The 17075-nt window shown below is 31.6% G+C and overlaps 1 protein-coding gene across 1 annotated transcript in view; it reads left to right on the top strand.

Moving 5' to 3' along the window:
* LOC114330373 (probable ATP-dependent RNA helicase CG8611) overlaps positions 1–17075 on the top strand; it is a 44858-nt gene that overhangs the window by 11460 nt on the left and 16323 nt on the right. Inside the window, exons 5-8 of the mRNA XM_028279717.2 lie at positions 2351–2611; positions 12655–12845; positions 15348–15496; positions 16596–16797. Of these exons, the coding sequence (XP_028135518.2) occupies positions 2351–2611; positions 12655–12845; positions 15348–15496; positions 16596–16797 (803 nt within the window). The remainder of the gene's footprint in view (positions 1–2350; positions 2612–12654; positions 12846–15347; positions 15497–16595; positions 16798–17075) is intronic.

Genomic DNA, 17075 nt, shown 5'->3' with positions numbered 1-17075 from the left:
AACAGATCTTAAGCTTAAGTCGAGAATATCATAAGAATTAATATAATATAATTATAATATATTACAATAAGAATACCATAATATAATAATAGATATAATTGATAATAAGGTAAGAATCTAAAATTATGGTGCAACGTAAGTGATACTCAAGGGGGCCCTATCTATAAGTAGAGATTAGCTAAGTTGGAGCTTAAGATCTGTTGGTGCAACCAGGCATTAATAACTTATCAAATTTTCCTTAAAATTTGCCCCTCTATCTATTTGTGGGGTTATTTTTAATAAAGTAATTTTCACTCCCGAAAAGGGTTTGGCATCCACCCCCAGGGTAAAAGCGCAAGTTGGCACTATGTCACTCTTGTTTATTGAGGTATCGTCTAACCATTCACCAATTTTCCTGAAACTTGATGGAGGTTGACCGAAATCGAAGGTTTTTGGAGGTTGATTTTTAACTTGAGTGACGGGACTATAGAAAAAAAATTGCAATTCAATAATCGAAATGCGCATATTTTGCAAGCTCAAAAATTAGTAAACGATATGTAGTCCCAAATAATTAATTTTTTTTTAATTTTAAGTACAATTCTCTCCTAAGCCGGGAAGATGGGGAGGTTTTCTTGCGAAGGGGTTGTAAGCTCAATAATCAAAATGCGCGTGTTTTGGAAGTTGATTCTTAGAATTTATACGCTATACGGATTATATCCTCGATATGATATATTTTAATTTTTCTCTTGGGTTGAATCAATTAAAGGGTTGTTCGAGGGTTACGGTGATAATCTCCAAAATCTAAACTATATCACTTCTAAAGCCCATAAATAGCTCGAAATTCTGCCGCAAAGATCAATTCAATATCTCTATTTTTAAGTAGTGGAAGGGGGCTGCGTTAGCCCCCACAAAAATATTAAATTACTACCCAGTGTAACGAGTCTGAAATTTTTAATCTACGGTTTATGAAAGCTCATAAATATCTCGTAATTTAGCGCTATTTATATTTTAATCTCTACAAGGTGGGGGGCCAGCTCAACAGGGGTGAAATAGAAAGAAGTTTTTCCGCGTATAAACAATTATCAGATATACGGCACAGTTTTTCTCTAGAAAATTTAGAAAAACATCTAATAATATATAGTTCTAACTTTAATAACAATATAATAAAGAATAATGATGATGTTGATGAATATGAAGAATATATGAATATAATGATGTAAAAATTTCAATAAATATTTTTGTGAGTTTTACATAAAATAAATTAAATAATTTCAATACAAAGATTGCTGCGTTTTTTATTTATATGCATTAAATCCATAAAAGCATATTTTAGTGCATATTTCAACCGCTTTTTGTGCATATTTGCATGCATATTTTAGGGTTTTTTAAATGCATATTTCCCGAGCTCTACACATAATGAAGCAAACACCAGTAGGGAGAAGGTCAAAGGGAAGACCCAAACTTAGATACATGGAACAAGTGGAACAAGATCTGAAAACACTTAAGATTACCCACTGGAAGAACAAAGCAAGGAACAGAACAGAATGGAGGAAAATCCTAGAACAAGCCAGGACCCAAAAAGGGTTGTCGAGCTACTGATGATGATGATGATGATGATGATCAAGAAAAGAAAGTTGGAGTATTTCGGACAAGTAGAGGTGAGAGGTCCCAAATATGGGTTGCTACAAAATATTATGCAAGGGAAAATAGCAGGCAAACACAGTCCAGGACGAAGAAGAATATCATGGTTGAAGAACTTGCGAGATTGGTATGGGGTTGATACAAGCATGCTATTTAGGGTGACAGTGAATAAAATTAAGACAGCTATGATGGTAACCAACGTTCTGAAAGGACATGGTACATAAAGAAGAAGAACGTCCTTTACCGATTTCAGAGGAAATCGGTAAAGAATCTTTCCCAAAAATATGTTATATGTAAATGGATTATTATATTCGGATTGAACGACACAACACTTACGCGTATTTATTGGAATAACCCATTTCACATTCCATTCTGATAGCTGGATCACTCTGGAGAACAATATCCATATTTGGACAGAAGTATAACTTTAAATAGTCGGCATAATATATGAAACCGATTTTGACTACCATCCACACGTTAAATCAGATACGTATAGCAAAAACAGAATACGCCATAGTATTGATCCCTGAGGGACACCACTGTTTAGATATATTGTGATGTGTAAAGATGTTCATTTTATTTATTATTATCTTTTTTCAGCGATTCAACTATACTTATCATTTTATTTGATATATATATATATATATATATATATATATATATATATATATATATATATATATATATATATATATATATATATATCAAATATTATATTTGAATTTTCTAGGTGTTTGTTTTTATGGGCACGAGTAGTATGGTCGATTACCACTACGAACTCTTCACCAGATATTTGATAAAAATGCCAAGACACAGAGGACAATTGGCAAATAATCAAGTAATGGTACTCGAAGAAGACGAAGATAGCGACGATGAGGAAATAGTCGCAGACGTAGAAATCTTCAAGCTTCACGGCAACATGGACCAAAGTGCCAGAAAGCAGGTCTTTACCAGTTTTAGAGCTGCCAAAAAGGGTGTTTTGTTATGCACGGTAAGTAATATTAACAACATTAACATACTGTACATTAAGTTGTCCTGATGTGCCATCTATTACAGCCAAACCTTTATTTATATTGCACGGTAAACTCAAATCAAACTACTCAATCATTTTACTGCTCTGTTAAAGACAATACACTTTTACCGTTACAGTCCACTTCATTTGGTCGTGTTTTACAGGTTGTTCGTGTTTATAATGTGTCTGTTAAGAATCTGGTACTCATATTAACAGAGTGTCTACATTTTTAATCCTTCTCCCAAGGGCGGATCCAGGGAGCACCTCCCGAGAATTTAAAAAAATATAAATTTAAATATATGTCATTCAAATGTTTGTAGTTTCAAACACAAGATGTACAAAACGTAAATATACATACGACTTCTGGATTAGAATTGACGAAACACAGTAACGGAATTTTAACTATTTAGAATGGGAAATAAGCCACAATATTATTAAAAAAAGATTTTTATTAACGTTTCGACGCCCAAATCGGGTGCCGTTGTCAAAATACAAAATACTATTAATATAAACAAAAATGTTGTTGCTTAGTAAAAAAATTCTTCTAATAATTTATTTAATTTGACTCATTTATATCGGCAATTCAGATACATATGATACATTTTAAAGTAGAAGACTTTAAAATGATATTGCCAATATTTATGAGTTGCGTTCCTGGGACGACTTTACTGAAAGATAGTTCATTCGATTACATGAAATCAACCCCAACTCAAGAATATCCGTCACAAAAAAATCATAGCATGTGATCTGCCTTTAAAAAGACAACCACATGCAACGGTGACATTAAAATTCTCGCGTTAGAGATCTCATAGTAAATCACGAGGGAAAACCAGGAAAAACCTCGTGATTGTTGTTGTGGTTGTCTTTTTAAAGGCAGATCACATGCTATGATTTTTTTGTGACGGATATTCTTGAGTTGGGGTTGATTTCATGTAATCGAATGAACTATCTTTCAGTAAAGTCGTCCCAGGAACGCAACTCATAAATATTGGCAATATCATTTTAAAGTCTTCTACTTTAAAATGTATCATATGTATCTGAATTGCCGATATAAATGAGTCAAATTAAATAAATTATTAGAAGAATTTTTTTACTAAGCAACAACATTTTTGTTTATATTAATAGTATTTTGTATTTTGACAACGGCACCCGATTTGGGCGTCGAAACGTTAATAAAAATCTTTTTTTAATAATATTGTGGCTTATTTCCCATTCTAAATAGTTAAAATTGTAAAAATGCCACAAGAAAATAGCTTCAGAACAACAGTAACGGAAGCTTCAAGAATGATATAGGACAGCGGTTGTCAACCTTTTTGAGTCATGTACCACCTACAGTTCCCTTTATTATTTTTGGTACCACCTATATTTTTAGATTGTATTATTAAGACTTACTAAGTACTACTATTTTTATTTTTTTTGTGATTTGTGTACCAGCGCAAATAATGATATGTACCACCTGTTGTACATGTAAACATGTACCATATATACATACCATATACACATATATAGTGACACCCTAAATATTGTTAGACTGCTTTTAACATTAGTAAATCTAGTCAGTTATCGGAGAGGCCTTAAAATCAACGTTTCAAAGAGAAAGTGGATGGCAGTTGGAAAGATTAGTATAGATCAAACTCAGCTTTCTCTTAATGGGAGAAGATAGAACGGGTAAACCATTTTAAATACCTTGGCAGCTGGTTAAATGTAAATTGTGACTCTGATGAAGAGATAATAACCAGGATCGAAATATCACGTAAGGCTTATATGCTCTGGAAACCAGTTTTATGTAACAGAAACCTGTCGTTGAATATTCGTAAGAAGATCCTTAAATGTTATGTGTGGTTATCTTATTGTATGGTTATGAGACATGGACGTTACAAACCAGAATGCTAAACAAATTAAAAGCATTCAAATTGTGGCGCTATCGACCAATCCTATAGATATCGTGGGTTTCGCACACTTCCAATGAAGATGTTCTTCAAATGATGAATTCAGAACGTCTGCTCATAAACATCATAAAGATGAGAAAAACAGAATATTTCAGCTATATAATTAGAGGAGCTAAATACCATCTACTTCGCCTTTTAATGCAAGGAAAAGTTGAGGGAAAGAGATGGATTGGTCGAAAGAAACTTTCATAATTGCACTATATTAGACAAAGGTGGGGTTCTACAGTAGAAGAATTATTTTCGCGCAGCAGCCGATAGAGAAGGGTTTTAGGAATTTGTATACATGATGACAGCCATCGTCTGAATAAAGACCTTGCACCTAATGAAGATGTCTTCATTGGCTGTGATGTTGTCAAAGATGGACGGCTTCATGTAGGGATTTTACACCAGTTTTCATTTGGTCTGCCCATCGTATTGGAAATTTATTTTCTCTTGGTTTTTGGCCTTCTATCTTTCCTTCTCCTACCAATAGCTTCATACCACCTGTTTTTCTGTTATTCTATTTAGTGTTTCGTATCCTCCGTCCTTGTCATCTTTTCCTCTGGATTCTCTTGGTTTATCCATTAACTATTGTAAAATCTCTTCTGTTATTTGCTCTTTAATAGTTTTTTCACAGGACGTGTATGTCATGGGGCTCAGTAATTCTATGGTGGTCAATATTTCCTAAATTGTTGTTTAATTCTTTGGGTACTGTCTGTTGTAAGGTGTTGTTTGTCAATAATGGTATGTCTAGTTCGTCTTGAGATTTTTGTTTCTTTATTAATTTCCATTTTTCGCGCACTTTTACAACAACATAATGATGACCGAAATTCATCAATCCGTGGCAGGAATCAAAACAAATGGCATAGAAAAGAAAAGAGCTGATGGTCTAAAAGCTAGCAACGTTTCCGAGAAAGTATTTTAAGACAGCTGATTCTTTAATATATTGTTCTGCTTGTTCTTTAATATATACTGGCTGCTGATACAGGTTGCGTTCATTACTGCGCAGCACTCCTGTACAGAAAAATACAAAATCAGGGTAATTGATTAGTGTGATAAAGCTTAGTAGATCCGCTATAGTAATAGATAGCAATAAAAGTTAATAACAAAAATTGTAGCCAACTTTGAGCTGCACATTACAAAATTACTCAGAATGTTACAGGGTGTTTGATAACATAGTGGCAGACCAAATTTTTGTTTTTTTAAATGGAACACCCTATATTTTATTTTATATTCGAAATCTTCTTAACTTTCCCATCACAAAAATATAAAGGTTTGTTATGTTATACAGGGTATTTACAAAGTTATAACCAATGTTCTATGAAAATCGTAATAAGTTCAGCCTGTATAAATAAAAATAAGCACAACAGCAATGTTTATTGGTGCCATATTTTTTTGTTGATTGTCAAAATTTATAAAAATGGTTGATATTGCTAATTTTCTTTATATCGATTACAGGGTGAGTCAAAACGCACGTACATTATTTTCTCAGTAATTTTAAATAGAACATCCTAATTAATAACTTGCTCTGAAAAATGAAAATATCTCGAAAACTAACTTTAGACATAGGAAATACAAAAATTAAAGTACAGTAATGGTACTTTTCGATAATGATATAAAATACAGGGTGTTTCATTTAAAATTACTGAGAAAAGAATGTACTTGCGTTTTGACTCACCCTGTATTCGATATAAAGAAAATTAGCAATATCAACAATTCTAAAAAATTTTCACAATCAACAAAAAAATATGACACCAGTAAACCATTGCTGTTGTGCTTATTTTTATTTATACAGGGAGCTGAACTTGTTACGATTTTTATAGAAAATTTGGGTTATTTTTAAAAAATTTATTGGAAATTAGGAACCTTTGAAAAAGCCCTATATATCATAACAAACCTTTATATTTTTTTGATGAGGAAGTTAAGAGGATTTCGAATATAAAATAAAATATAGGGTGTTCCATTTAAAAAAAACATAAGTTTGGCCTGTCACTATGTTATCGAACACCCTGTAACATTTTAACTAATTTTGTAATGTGAAACTCAAATTTGGCTACAATTTTTGTTATTAGGTTTAATCGCTATCTATTACTATAATAGCGGATCTACTGAGCTTTATCACAATAATCAGTCACCCTGTATATTGAATTTAAAATTATTTTAAGACGAAAAAGTTTTTGTCGTTAATTTTTAAACCACAGAAATGTCGGGCAATTATAATTCATATTTCTGATAATGTTTAAAAAGTAATGACAAAATAATTTTTCGTCTTAAAATAATTTTAAATTCGATATATTGACCTGTACAAGTGTGCTGCGCAGTAATGAAAGCAACCTGTATCAGTAGCCAGATGGCCGGTACGGTGTTCGAGGAAGCATAGGGAATAATATATTAAAGAACCAGTTGTCTTAAAATTTTTTTTTTTCAACGTAGGTCCATGGTCCTGGACTCTTGGTCCATGAGACAATGCATAAAAAAGTGGATGCACTAATCCTCTACACCTAACGGTATGAGAAGAAAGCCTATGTTGTTGTTATACTGTCTCATACATTTTTAATCTTATATCATTATATTTATATAAAAAGTACTGTAGCGAGAATATGTCACCTTGTTCGCTTTGGCTACTAGCTTTTTGTACGTATTCCATACAAAAGTTAAAAAATCTCATTTCGAAAACGGTAAGTGTGGTCTTTCAGACTTCCACATCATTACCCACCGAATTCGTGTATCAGAAGAAAAGTCCCGGTTTATTGTGAATATCTGGTCTGTGAATTCGAAATTCGAACAAAAGGCGGCGAAGAGAAGCATGTGCTTCATTCAGTAGGTACGTTCTCCTGCGGCGATCAAAATGGATCTGTTTTGTCGACGAAAGCAAGAAAGAAAAAAAACGTTAAGTGCGTTCTTTGATCGAGGAATGATACACATTTGATCAGTCGGAATTAAATTCGGTTGTTGAATGGAATAAATGACTAAACGAGTGTGATTGTCTCTCTGCGTGAGATAACCAAGGTGTGTAGAAGGGGAGGATTAAATTAATAAGAAGATGGCGATTGCGTTAAGGTCGATAAAAAAACAAATTTAAAAGTGGTGCTTTAAGAATTTTATAATGATGCCGAAAAAATAGAGTAAAAACTTGGCGATAAAAGGCAATACTACAATAAAACGCATATCTACAAAAATGCTGTGCACACCTGTCCACAAAGTTTAGATGATACTTAGCAGATGTTCGCAAATGCATCAGAGACAAACAAGAAATACAAGTTTTTTTCTGTTTTATCGACTTAAAGAAAGCGTGCGACTAAGTCAGACTCAAAGATATGTGTAATATATTTTCAAAGATGAAGATATCAGAAAAAAATCGGAATAAACAAGCGAAGATTAATTATAAAAATTAAATAAACTCGTAAATATAATACATGAGATCAGACTGGCCAAAGTAGCAATGTAGAAATCACTAAAAGGTGGAGATATCGACCGTCTGCGCAAAATTTGGTGTAAAAACTTTCCATAGCTGCAAGAATCTGACTAGAAATAATCTAACTTGCTTATATAGCGACACAAAAAATATTAATATGGAGGTTTCTAAATCATCGTCGTATTCGAAGATAAAAAAGCCTCTGAGCATTTTAGTGTAGACTGCAGCCATCTAGTAGCTGACATCAAAGTCAAACACAAAGAAGTAAAAAAAATTCCAAAACACACCAAGAATTAAAAAAAAAGTCCTACTGAGTAACGGAGTTAAATTTTAAATGAAAAGAATTATGTAGACATCTGAAATTATAGTCAAAGATAAAAAAACAACAATGGATGACTGACAAAATTATGAAGTTGATGGCGCAAAGAAGACAACTGAAAAACAATAGAGAAGAATATAGAAAGAAACAAAGTAATAAAATAAAAAATAACAGTGGCCACAGAAAGATGAATTGAGGATAAATGCATTGAAATGGAAGAGGTATTGAGGAAACTCAATAAACACATACGCAGATGATACAGTTATATTGCTCTTAAATGCGCAGGCGAATAATGGGATTAAAAGTTACTTATTCTAAAACATAGTTTATGGTATTTAGCCGCTCGCCATATCAAGTCATATCGCCGGTACAAATATACATAGTTAGGTGGACAACCAATACAAAGAGTATTCAATAATATCTTGGTTGCTCTGTTACCGAACATATTATATAAATACTCTCTATCTAACTATGATGGGATAAATCTAAGGACGAAGAACAGCTCAAAGTAAAGAAGAGTGTAACATATCAATCGCCAACGTCAAGAGAGCTTGATAAGGCAAGCAAAGAACCACAACCCAAATTTTGCAAGAAAAATTACTTACTCCGTGGTGTTACAACCCTTCATGGGGTTTAGCTGACTTGACAACATGCCTCCACTCTTCTCTTTCTTGTACAATCTCCATCCAGTTATCCTCGCCCATAGTTTTAAGCCTCCTGCTCTATTATCTAGCTACCGGAGTCGAGATCTAGATTTGAGATCAGTCTAAATTATAAATTCGTATTGTTAAGTAATAAATAATAATATTATAAATTAATTAATTGTGTTAGTGTAGATAAATGTGTAGAGTATAGTAGAGGGCAAGATAAGTGTAGACGAATCTCGTGGTTGCGTAACTTGAGGGAATGGTACGGATGCACATCAACCGAACTATTCAGAGCAGCAGCATCTAAGATCAGAATAGCCATGATGATTGCCAACCTCCGTCGCGGAGATGGCACGTGAAGAAGAAGAGATAAATTAAAAAAAGTGTTAAAAGACTCTAACATAAATTAACGACAAATATTAAATAAACAAAATCAGTGCACTACCAAAACACTATTGACTTACCTTAAATCTATCAATATATTGGCTACACCACATGTAAAAAAAATATTAAAATTATTGTTACATTAAGGTTTGTAAAATGTAAATTTTTCTTCGGATTACGTCAAATTCTTAGCCAATGATGATATTGAAAAATGTAAGCCCAATCCCCTTAGTCGGTACTCCTTGGCCGTTTCTTCTTTGGAAGGAATAAGAATCAGCAGGACATCGGCATCTTCAGCGGCCACTTATGAAATCCAATAAGCCTAATCGTCACCAACGTAATTAACTCCGTGGAAGTGAATAGAAATCTCTTGCGGCGAAATACGCGTTCTACCATTTATAGATGTATATTCCGAGATTATTGCCGCTCTTATGAATTCTCTCATATCATTGCTTATAATTCAACACTTTACCACCGTTTGATTCACTAATGATTTATTAGAGTACAAGTTTCGTCCAAAAATAGTTGTCACAAGTGGATATTTTTTCCAAAAATTAAGGGGTGTTTTTCTTGTGTCAATCTCGAAGACAAAACTGTTTATTTTGTTACCGAAATTGTCTCTTTGTTCTTGGTCTTAGTTAAAAGTGCGTGCGTCTGTATTAATAGGTGTTTGCCATCTAATTTTGGAGTTGTAGCACACAGTAAATCGTGTTACGGAAGTATAACGGTTTTTGTACTTTGTGTCTCAAAGTCACCGTTGCTCAGTAGTTGAAGACGATGGATGGAGTCGTTTAGGAAAGTAGGAGACACGTGAAATATATGTAAGAAAGGAAAAAACGACGGAAGAGAACAATTTTTGGACAAAACCGGGTTCAACTTTTTTAATTAACGGTTTTTGTAATGCCCTATATACAGTATGTCCCTGTAAGTTGTATCCATATGGAAAACTTTTTTATTATTAATTTTACGAAAAAAAGTTATTCTTTATAAAAATCTCTGCATGGTCCAAAACCTAATATTTAACCATTAAATATCAAATTTTTTGAATATTGTACGAGGTATGTCAAAAATTTGAATTTCACTCAAGAGCAAACTAGCTTTATTTTTCACAATATTGAAAATTTTATTATGAAAAGTTGTTTGGAATTAAAACTATATTCTAGTATGCAATTACACCCTTCTAATTGAAAAAAAATTTTTTTTGAAAAATTATGGACATTATTTTCAGTTATTTCAATTCAAATAACTCCTTTATTATTAATTTTACGAAAAAAAGTGATTCTTAATAAACAGTTCTGCATGGTCTAAAAATACAACCATCTTATGTCAAATGTTATCAATTTTATACAAGGTATGTCAAAAAATATGAATTTCGCTCGAGAGTAAAATACGTTTATTTTTCACAATATCGAAAATTGTCATTATGAAAAGTTATTTAGAATTAAAAACTATGTTTCACTATGTAATTACGTCCTTCTAATTGAAATATTCTGAACTATTAAGGTACTTCACTTTTGATCTAAATTTATATTTTTTGACATATCTCGTATAAAATTGATAAAATTTGATATAAAATGGTTGTATTTTAGGTTTTAGACCATCCAGAACTTTTTATTAAGAATCACTTTTTTTCGTAAAATTAATAATAAAAGAGTTATCAGAATTGAAATAACTGAAAATAATGTTAGTTATCCAGTTTTTCAAAAAATATATTTTTTAATTAGAAGCATGTAATTGCATATTACAATATAGTTTTTAATTCCAAACAACTTTTCATAATAGCAATTTTCAATATTGTGAAAAATAAAGCTAGTTTACTCTTGAGTGAAATTCAAACTTTTTGACATACCTCGTATAACATTCATAAGATTTGATATCTGATGTTTGAATCTTGGGTTTTGGACCATGCAGAGCATTTTATGAAGAATAACTTTTTTTCGTAAAATTAATAATAAAAAAGTTTTCCATATGGATACAACTTACAGGGACATACTGTATATAAAAAAGAATGTGTGTGTACTTTGTACGCACGTAAAAAGTTATACTTCTATTATATGATTTCAACGAAATTAATATACTTTGAACAGTTTATTTATATTTTATTTAAATATTAAACTAATTTTAATACTTACTACTTCTCAAAAAATTTTATTAAAACAGTGCCAAGAATTAAAATAATAAAAGAATAAAACACACACAAACACATTGAAAAAGGCCACAAATGATTTCTGAACAATGTAGGAAATTTTTTTAACTAAATACGTATTTTCTGAAAAAAAAAATTATATAATAAACTTACAATCATAAAATGTATAAAAAAAATAAAAGTTTCCATTGGGGTTCGAACCCGCTTATCAGTGCAGTTAGTATTGAAATTCATTCACCTTAAACTTTAACCCACGGAGACCATGTGTTATCATGTGCGAATATCCACTAACTAAACGGATTAAACTTTTGACGGTTCTGAATTTAACCAAATTATTTTGATTTTGAATTGAAATTATTTAGAATTGAAAGAAATATTAGAATACAACAAAATAGAGTAAGAAAACAATATATTAGGTGAATATTGATAGAAATTTTGATGGTAATCAAATTATGTAAATCAAAGCATTATATTCTATTTTAGTAGGTTCTTTTTAAATTTTCCAAATAGGTAGGTCCTACCTATGAAATTTTTTATTAGGATAATGAAACATTTGCAATAATTATTACGTACCTGTCGCTTTTAAAAACTATTTAAAAAGTCACTACAATATTATAAACTTGCATTTTTCTCTGCCATCACAACAATAAAAACTAATATACACAACATTAATTTGTTTATCCAAAATCTCCATATTGAATAATTATTATTGACAGATGATTTTAACACCCAATCAGATCCCGTATAACGTTTATACCAAACTGTCTGTGTGCGCATGCGCGCAGAATTATGAAATTTTACTCTCAATCGCGCCTAAAGAAGTATAACTTCAAAAAGCATTTGGAATATTCCACACTAACAAAAAAATCGTACAGCTTTTATTATAGGATAAAAAGACGCTTTGGATTAGTAAAAACATTTAATAATAAATAAAGAAAAAGGAAACAGACTAGTTTCGGCCTATACAATTTCAGTCCATCTTCAGGTCCACGATAAAAGATTATATTTTTCTATTTTATTTGAGTTTTGACAAACTAAATTGTATTTTTTTGGTAGTGGTTAACAGTAGTATAAAATAATAATTTACCTAAAATGGTCATAATGATAATAGTATGCATTGGTTAACGTATTTTACTAACAAACTAAATCCATTTTGATAACCACAATTATCTTTTCATTTAAGGACGTAGTAGCCAGAGGCATAGACGTACCAGCAGCTGATTGTATTGTCCAATACAACGGTCCTCAAAGCATCGAAGACTACCTTCATAGAGTTGGAAGAACTGGACGAGCTGGAAAATCAGGCACGTCTTATATATTCTTAACGCACGAAGAACAGGATTTCGTCACCGAAATGGAGAAGCACAGAGTTTAGTAAGTAAATTTATTCCACTCCCTTACTACTGCCTCTTTATGTAACATTTTCGTTATATTATTTTATTTTCTTTTACTTTACCTATATCCTTATCCTTCTTTTCTTCCTTATCTTATTTTAGTTCCTTTTCGTCTTCTTTCTCCTGCTACGTATTTTACTTTACCTATATCCTTATCCTTCTTTTCTTCATTCTCCGTTTCATTTTCTTCTATCAGTTCTTTTTGAGTTGGCGGTATTCATGATATATGTGCTATTGTGCCTCATATACAGGGTGTTAGTAAATAAGTATGAAAAACTTTAAGGGCTAATTCTACATGAAGAAATAATGCCGGTTTGCTCTATAAACATATGTCCGCAAATGCTTCGTTTCCGAAATACGGGGTTTTGAAATTTTTATTTCAAACTGCCAATTTATTTATTGCTCTAAGACGAGTTGAGCTAGGAAAATGACATTTGGTGAGTTTTACGAGGTAGTTTTTTTGCCATACAATTAAGAATTTTGTATTCATCATTGGCGCGCATACGGGTAATAGTCTGAATTTTTTTAAAGAAAAAAATAGTATGCCACTGAGATATTTCAAATTAAAAATTATTTTTAAATTCTACGTTTAATTTTTGATAAAAAAAACCTTTCTTGTCTTTTTTTCACATGGTGCTCTGTTTTTATGCAGAAAAATAAAACGTCTTGACGCGTATTTTTCATTTCTTAATACAATACATTATCAAGAAATATCCAATATAATAATACTAAACTGGAACAATGAACAATAACAGAAAATATTACTAATAAGTTTTTAACTAGGTGCAGAGCTACAACACATGTCAAAATGACCTTCTTTAGAGGTTACAAAAGAATTTTATATTCATCATTGGCGTGCGTACGGGTAATGGTCTGATTTTTTTTAAGAAAAAAAATAGTACGCCACTGAGATATGTTAAATTAAAAATCATTTTTGAATTGCTGGTTCAATTTACGACAAAAAATCTTTCTCGCCTTTTTTTCATATACGGCGCCGTTTTTATGCAAAAAAATAAAACATCTTCGTTTACAAAGTATTTGAACTAAGTTTCTATGCATATGGAAACAAAGTACCTCAAATACTTTGTAAGCGTTAAGATGTTTTATTTTTTTGTACAAAAACGGCGCCTCGTATGGAAAAAAGGCAAGAAAGATTTTTTGTCGTAAATTGAACAAGGAATTCAAAAATGATTTTTAGTTTGACATATCTCAGTGACGTCCTATTTTTTTCTTAAAAAAATGCAAACCATAACCCGTACGCGCGCCAATCATGAATATAAAATTCTTCTGTTACCTGTAAAAGAAGATTATTTTAAACATTTCTTGCAGCTTTGCACCTAGTTAAAAACTTATTAATAATATTTTCTGTTATTGTTCCAGTTTAGTATTATTATATTGAATATTGGAATGTATTAAGAAATGAAAAATACGCGTCAGGATGTTTTATTTTTCTGCGTAAGAACGGTGCACCATGTGAAAAGAAGGCAAGAAAGCTTTTTTATCAAAAATTAAAGGTGGAATTTAAAAATAATTCTTAATTTGAAATATCTCAGTGGCTTACTATTTTTTTTTTAAATTCATATTATTACCCGTATGCGCGCCAATGATGAATACAAAATGTTTAATTGTATGTCAAAAAATGCTCAATACCTACCTCCGAAAACTCACCAAATTTAATTTTCATAGCTCAACTGGCCTTAGAGCAATAAATAAATTGGCAGTTTGAAATAAAAATTTCAAAAGCCTTTATCTCATAAACGAAGCATTTGCGGACATATGTTTATAGAGCAAACCGGCATTATTTTTTCATGTAGAATTAGCCCTTAAAGTTTTTCATACTTATTTACTAACACCCTGTATATGTATATTTACCTGTTAGATGGATTACCATAAAATTGTTGTTCGTTTAAAGCATTTAAATGTAAGCGATACTGCCATAAACGAATTATAGTCTTAAAATCGTCACAGAGCGATATTTAAAAGTCAAACAAAAAAGAATACTACCTATTCAGTGGTATCCCCCGTGTTATTCCATTGCCATTTTATAATATCCAGCGGGATCTCTTTATTATGCAAAATATGTATTCCATCTTTAAGTCAAAAGCCTTCTTTAAGTCGATAAAACATAGCAATGCGGGTCTGTTTTATTCTATACACAGAAACCTTGTTGCTCATCTGCTAAAAGTTTGTTAGCTCATTTATTCGTTCTTGTAAAACTTTAGTTATTAAGTTTCTAAGTAGGATTCTGGTTGTTTCTTATCGCCCTTTTTAAGTAAAAGGGTTAAAAAGGTGCGCTTGTCTTCCATTCTTCTGATATTTGATTGTGTTTTACAATCTTTTTAATTAATGTTGTTAGTTTATCCTTTCATTGCAGCTCCAACATATTTCAACAACTCATTTGGTATCCCACCTTTACCTGCAGCTCTTGTGTACTTTAGTTTTTCAAGAGTTTTTTGTATGTACTTCATGCTTGCTTTTTTAGTTTACAGAAACAAGACACGGAGAGGTTTTTAGAAAGCTTGAGTGACATAATGGAAGAACCTGACTTCGAAAAAGCTGCCACGGCTCTTCAAAAGCGCTTTGAAAGCGCTTTAGAAAAAGATAAAGAACTTCATCGAGCAGCATGTAGCGGTAAGTAGAATTGGCTGTATATTATAAGTTTGTATCTTCTTTTTAGTTAGAAAAAGTATATCCAATTTTGGTTTATTTCAAATTTAATTCAAATAACCGAATTTTAGTTTTTTTTGTGTATATCTTCCACAAAAAAATTTTTCCCACGAAATTTGATAAAAACTTTTTAAGTTCCAAACACACTGTATTTTTTTAAGTATTTAGTTTCTCCTTATTTTGATATAATATCGAAAAAAGCACACTAATATTCAATCGAAAATCCTCACGTCAAAATATCTGCTTTTTTTGAAAGAATCGGTGTGCTTTTACTAGCACACAAAACAGGACTATAAAAAACGCTTTATTTGCTTTAAAATCTAAAACTACAAACCCACTAAAATAGCCTACTTTTCTCTCTGTGTGGGAATCTTATAAAGGCTGAATTCTTGAGCGATATGACTATTCTTCTCGATTCTGATTCTCGTGATTAGGTCCAAAGTTGGACTGTCTCACGTCTCACGACGATCTACGTTTGTTACGCAAAATCAATGATTCTCCAGGTGGCCATATATACCCCTGACTGAAACGTACGTTTATGACGCTCTCTGAACGAACTGAAATATGAGACGTCTCTTAATTTTGTTTTAAGGCGAATTATTTTATTCAATGATTCTCATTTATCACGTCCAAGTTTAATAATTGCCACGGATCTACGTTTACTCATATTCAATTCTCAAAGACATAGCACAGTTTAAATTACTAAATTTAGTAATTTGTATTATTGTACAGTGTTTGTGCCGCGAAATGAAACAATTTTATCTTTCCATTTACTACTTATTTTAACACCGATTTACACCTTGCTTCGACTAAGATTTATTAATCAGTCTTCATAATCGACCACTCAAAAGCTGGTTCTCGTCCTCTGTGGAGAACAAAAGACATTCACCAAGTCAATTTGCATCCTGTTGGAGCTTTCTAAACAATATTAAGTAATAAGGTAATTAATAAAATTCCCAAAAATTTCCGAATTCAATTTTTTTTGTTTTGTTTTTGCATGAGTTTCTGAGAAAATTCGCCAGTGTAATAATAATAGTATTAATTCAAAGTTTGTCCGTTTTAGCTTACTCATCTTGGTCTCGATTTTACAACACCTATTCCAATAAAATGAGACCAATATTCGACTTTAAAAAGGCCAATTTGGGACACTATGTAACTAGTTTCGCGTTAAAGGAAACCCCAACAGCGGTAGCGAGGATCGTGAAAGGACAATTCGCTAAAAAGGAAGCACCAAGACTGAATAAGAAGCTTGCAAATCACGAAGAGTAAGTATTTGATTGATTTTATAATATTTTTCCCCACGTTGTCATATCTGTACTGATAGTAAAAAGGTCTGAAGTCAAATATCTCGATCTTGACCAAGTTTTTTACTACAAAACCTATAAATAGCGATGAAGAGCTATTGAATTTCAACGCTTTTTAACGCATTTTTTGAATTTTGAATTGTATTAAAATAACGATGAAAATCAGTCGATTTCTATTACTTGTTATCGATTTTTTTTACGTACTAAAAAGTTATTCAAAATCGATATTTTTGAGTTAA

This window comes from Diabrotica virgifera, chromosome 7 (assembly GCF_917563875.1).
Source record: "Diabrotica virgifera virgifera chromosome 7, PGI_DIABVI_V3a".
NCBI lineage: Eukaryota > Metazoa > Arthropoda > Insecta > Coleoptera > Chrysomelidae > Diabrotica > Diabrotica virgifera.
This window is presented reverse-complemented; position numbering and strand designations above follow the sequence as displayed.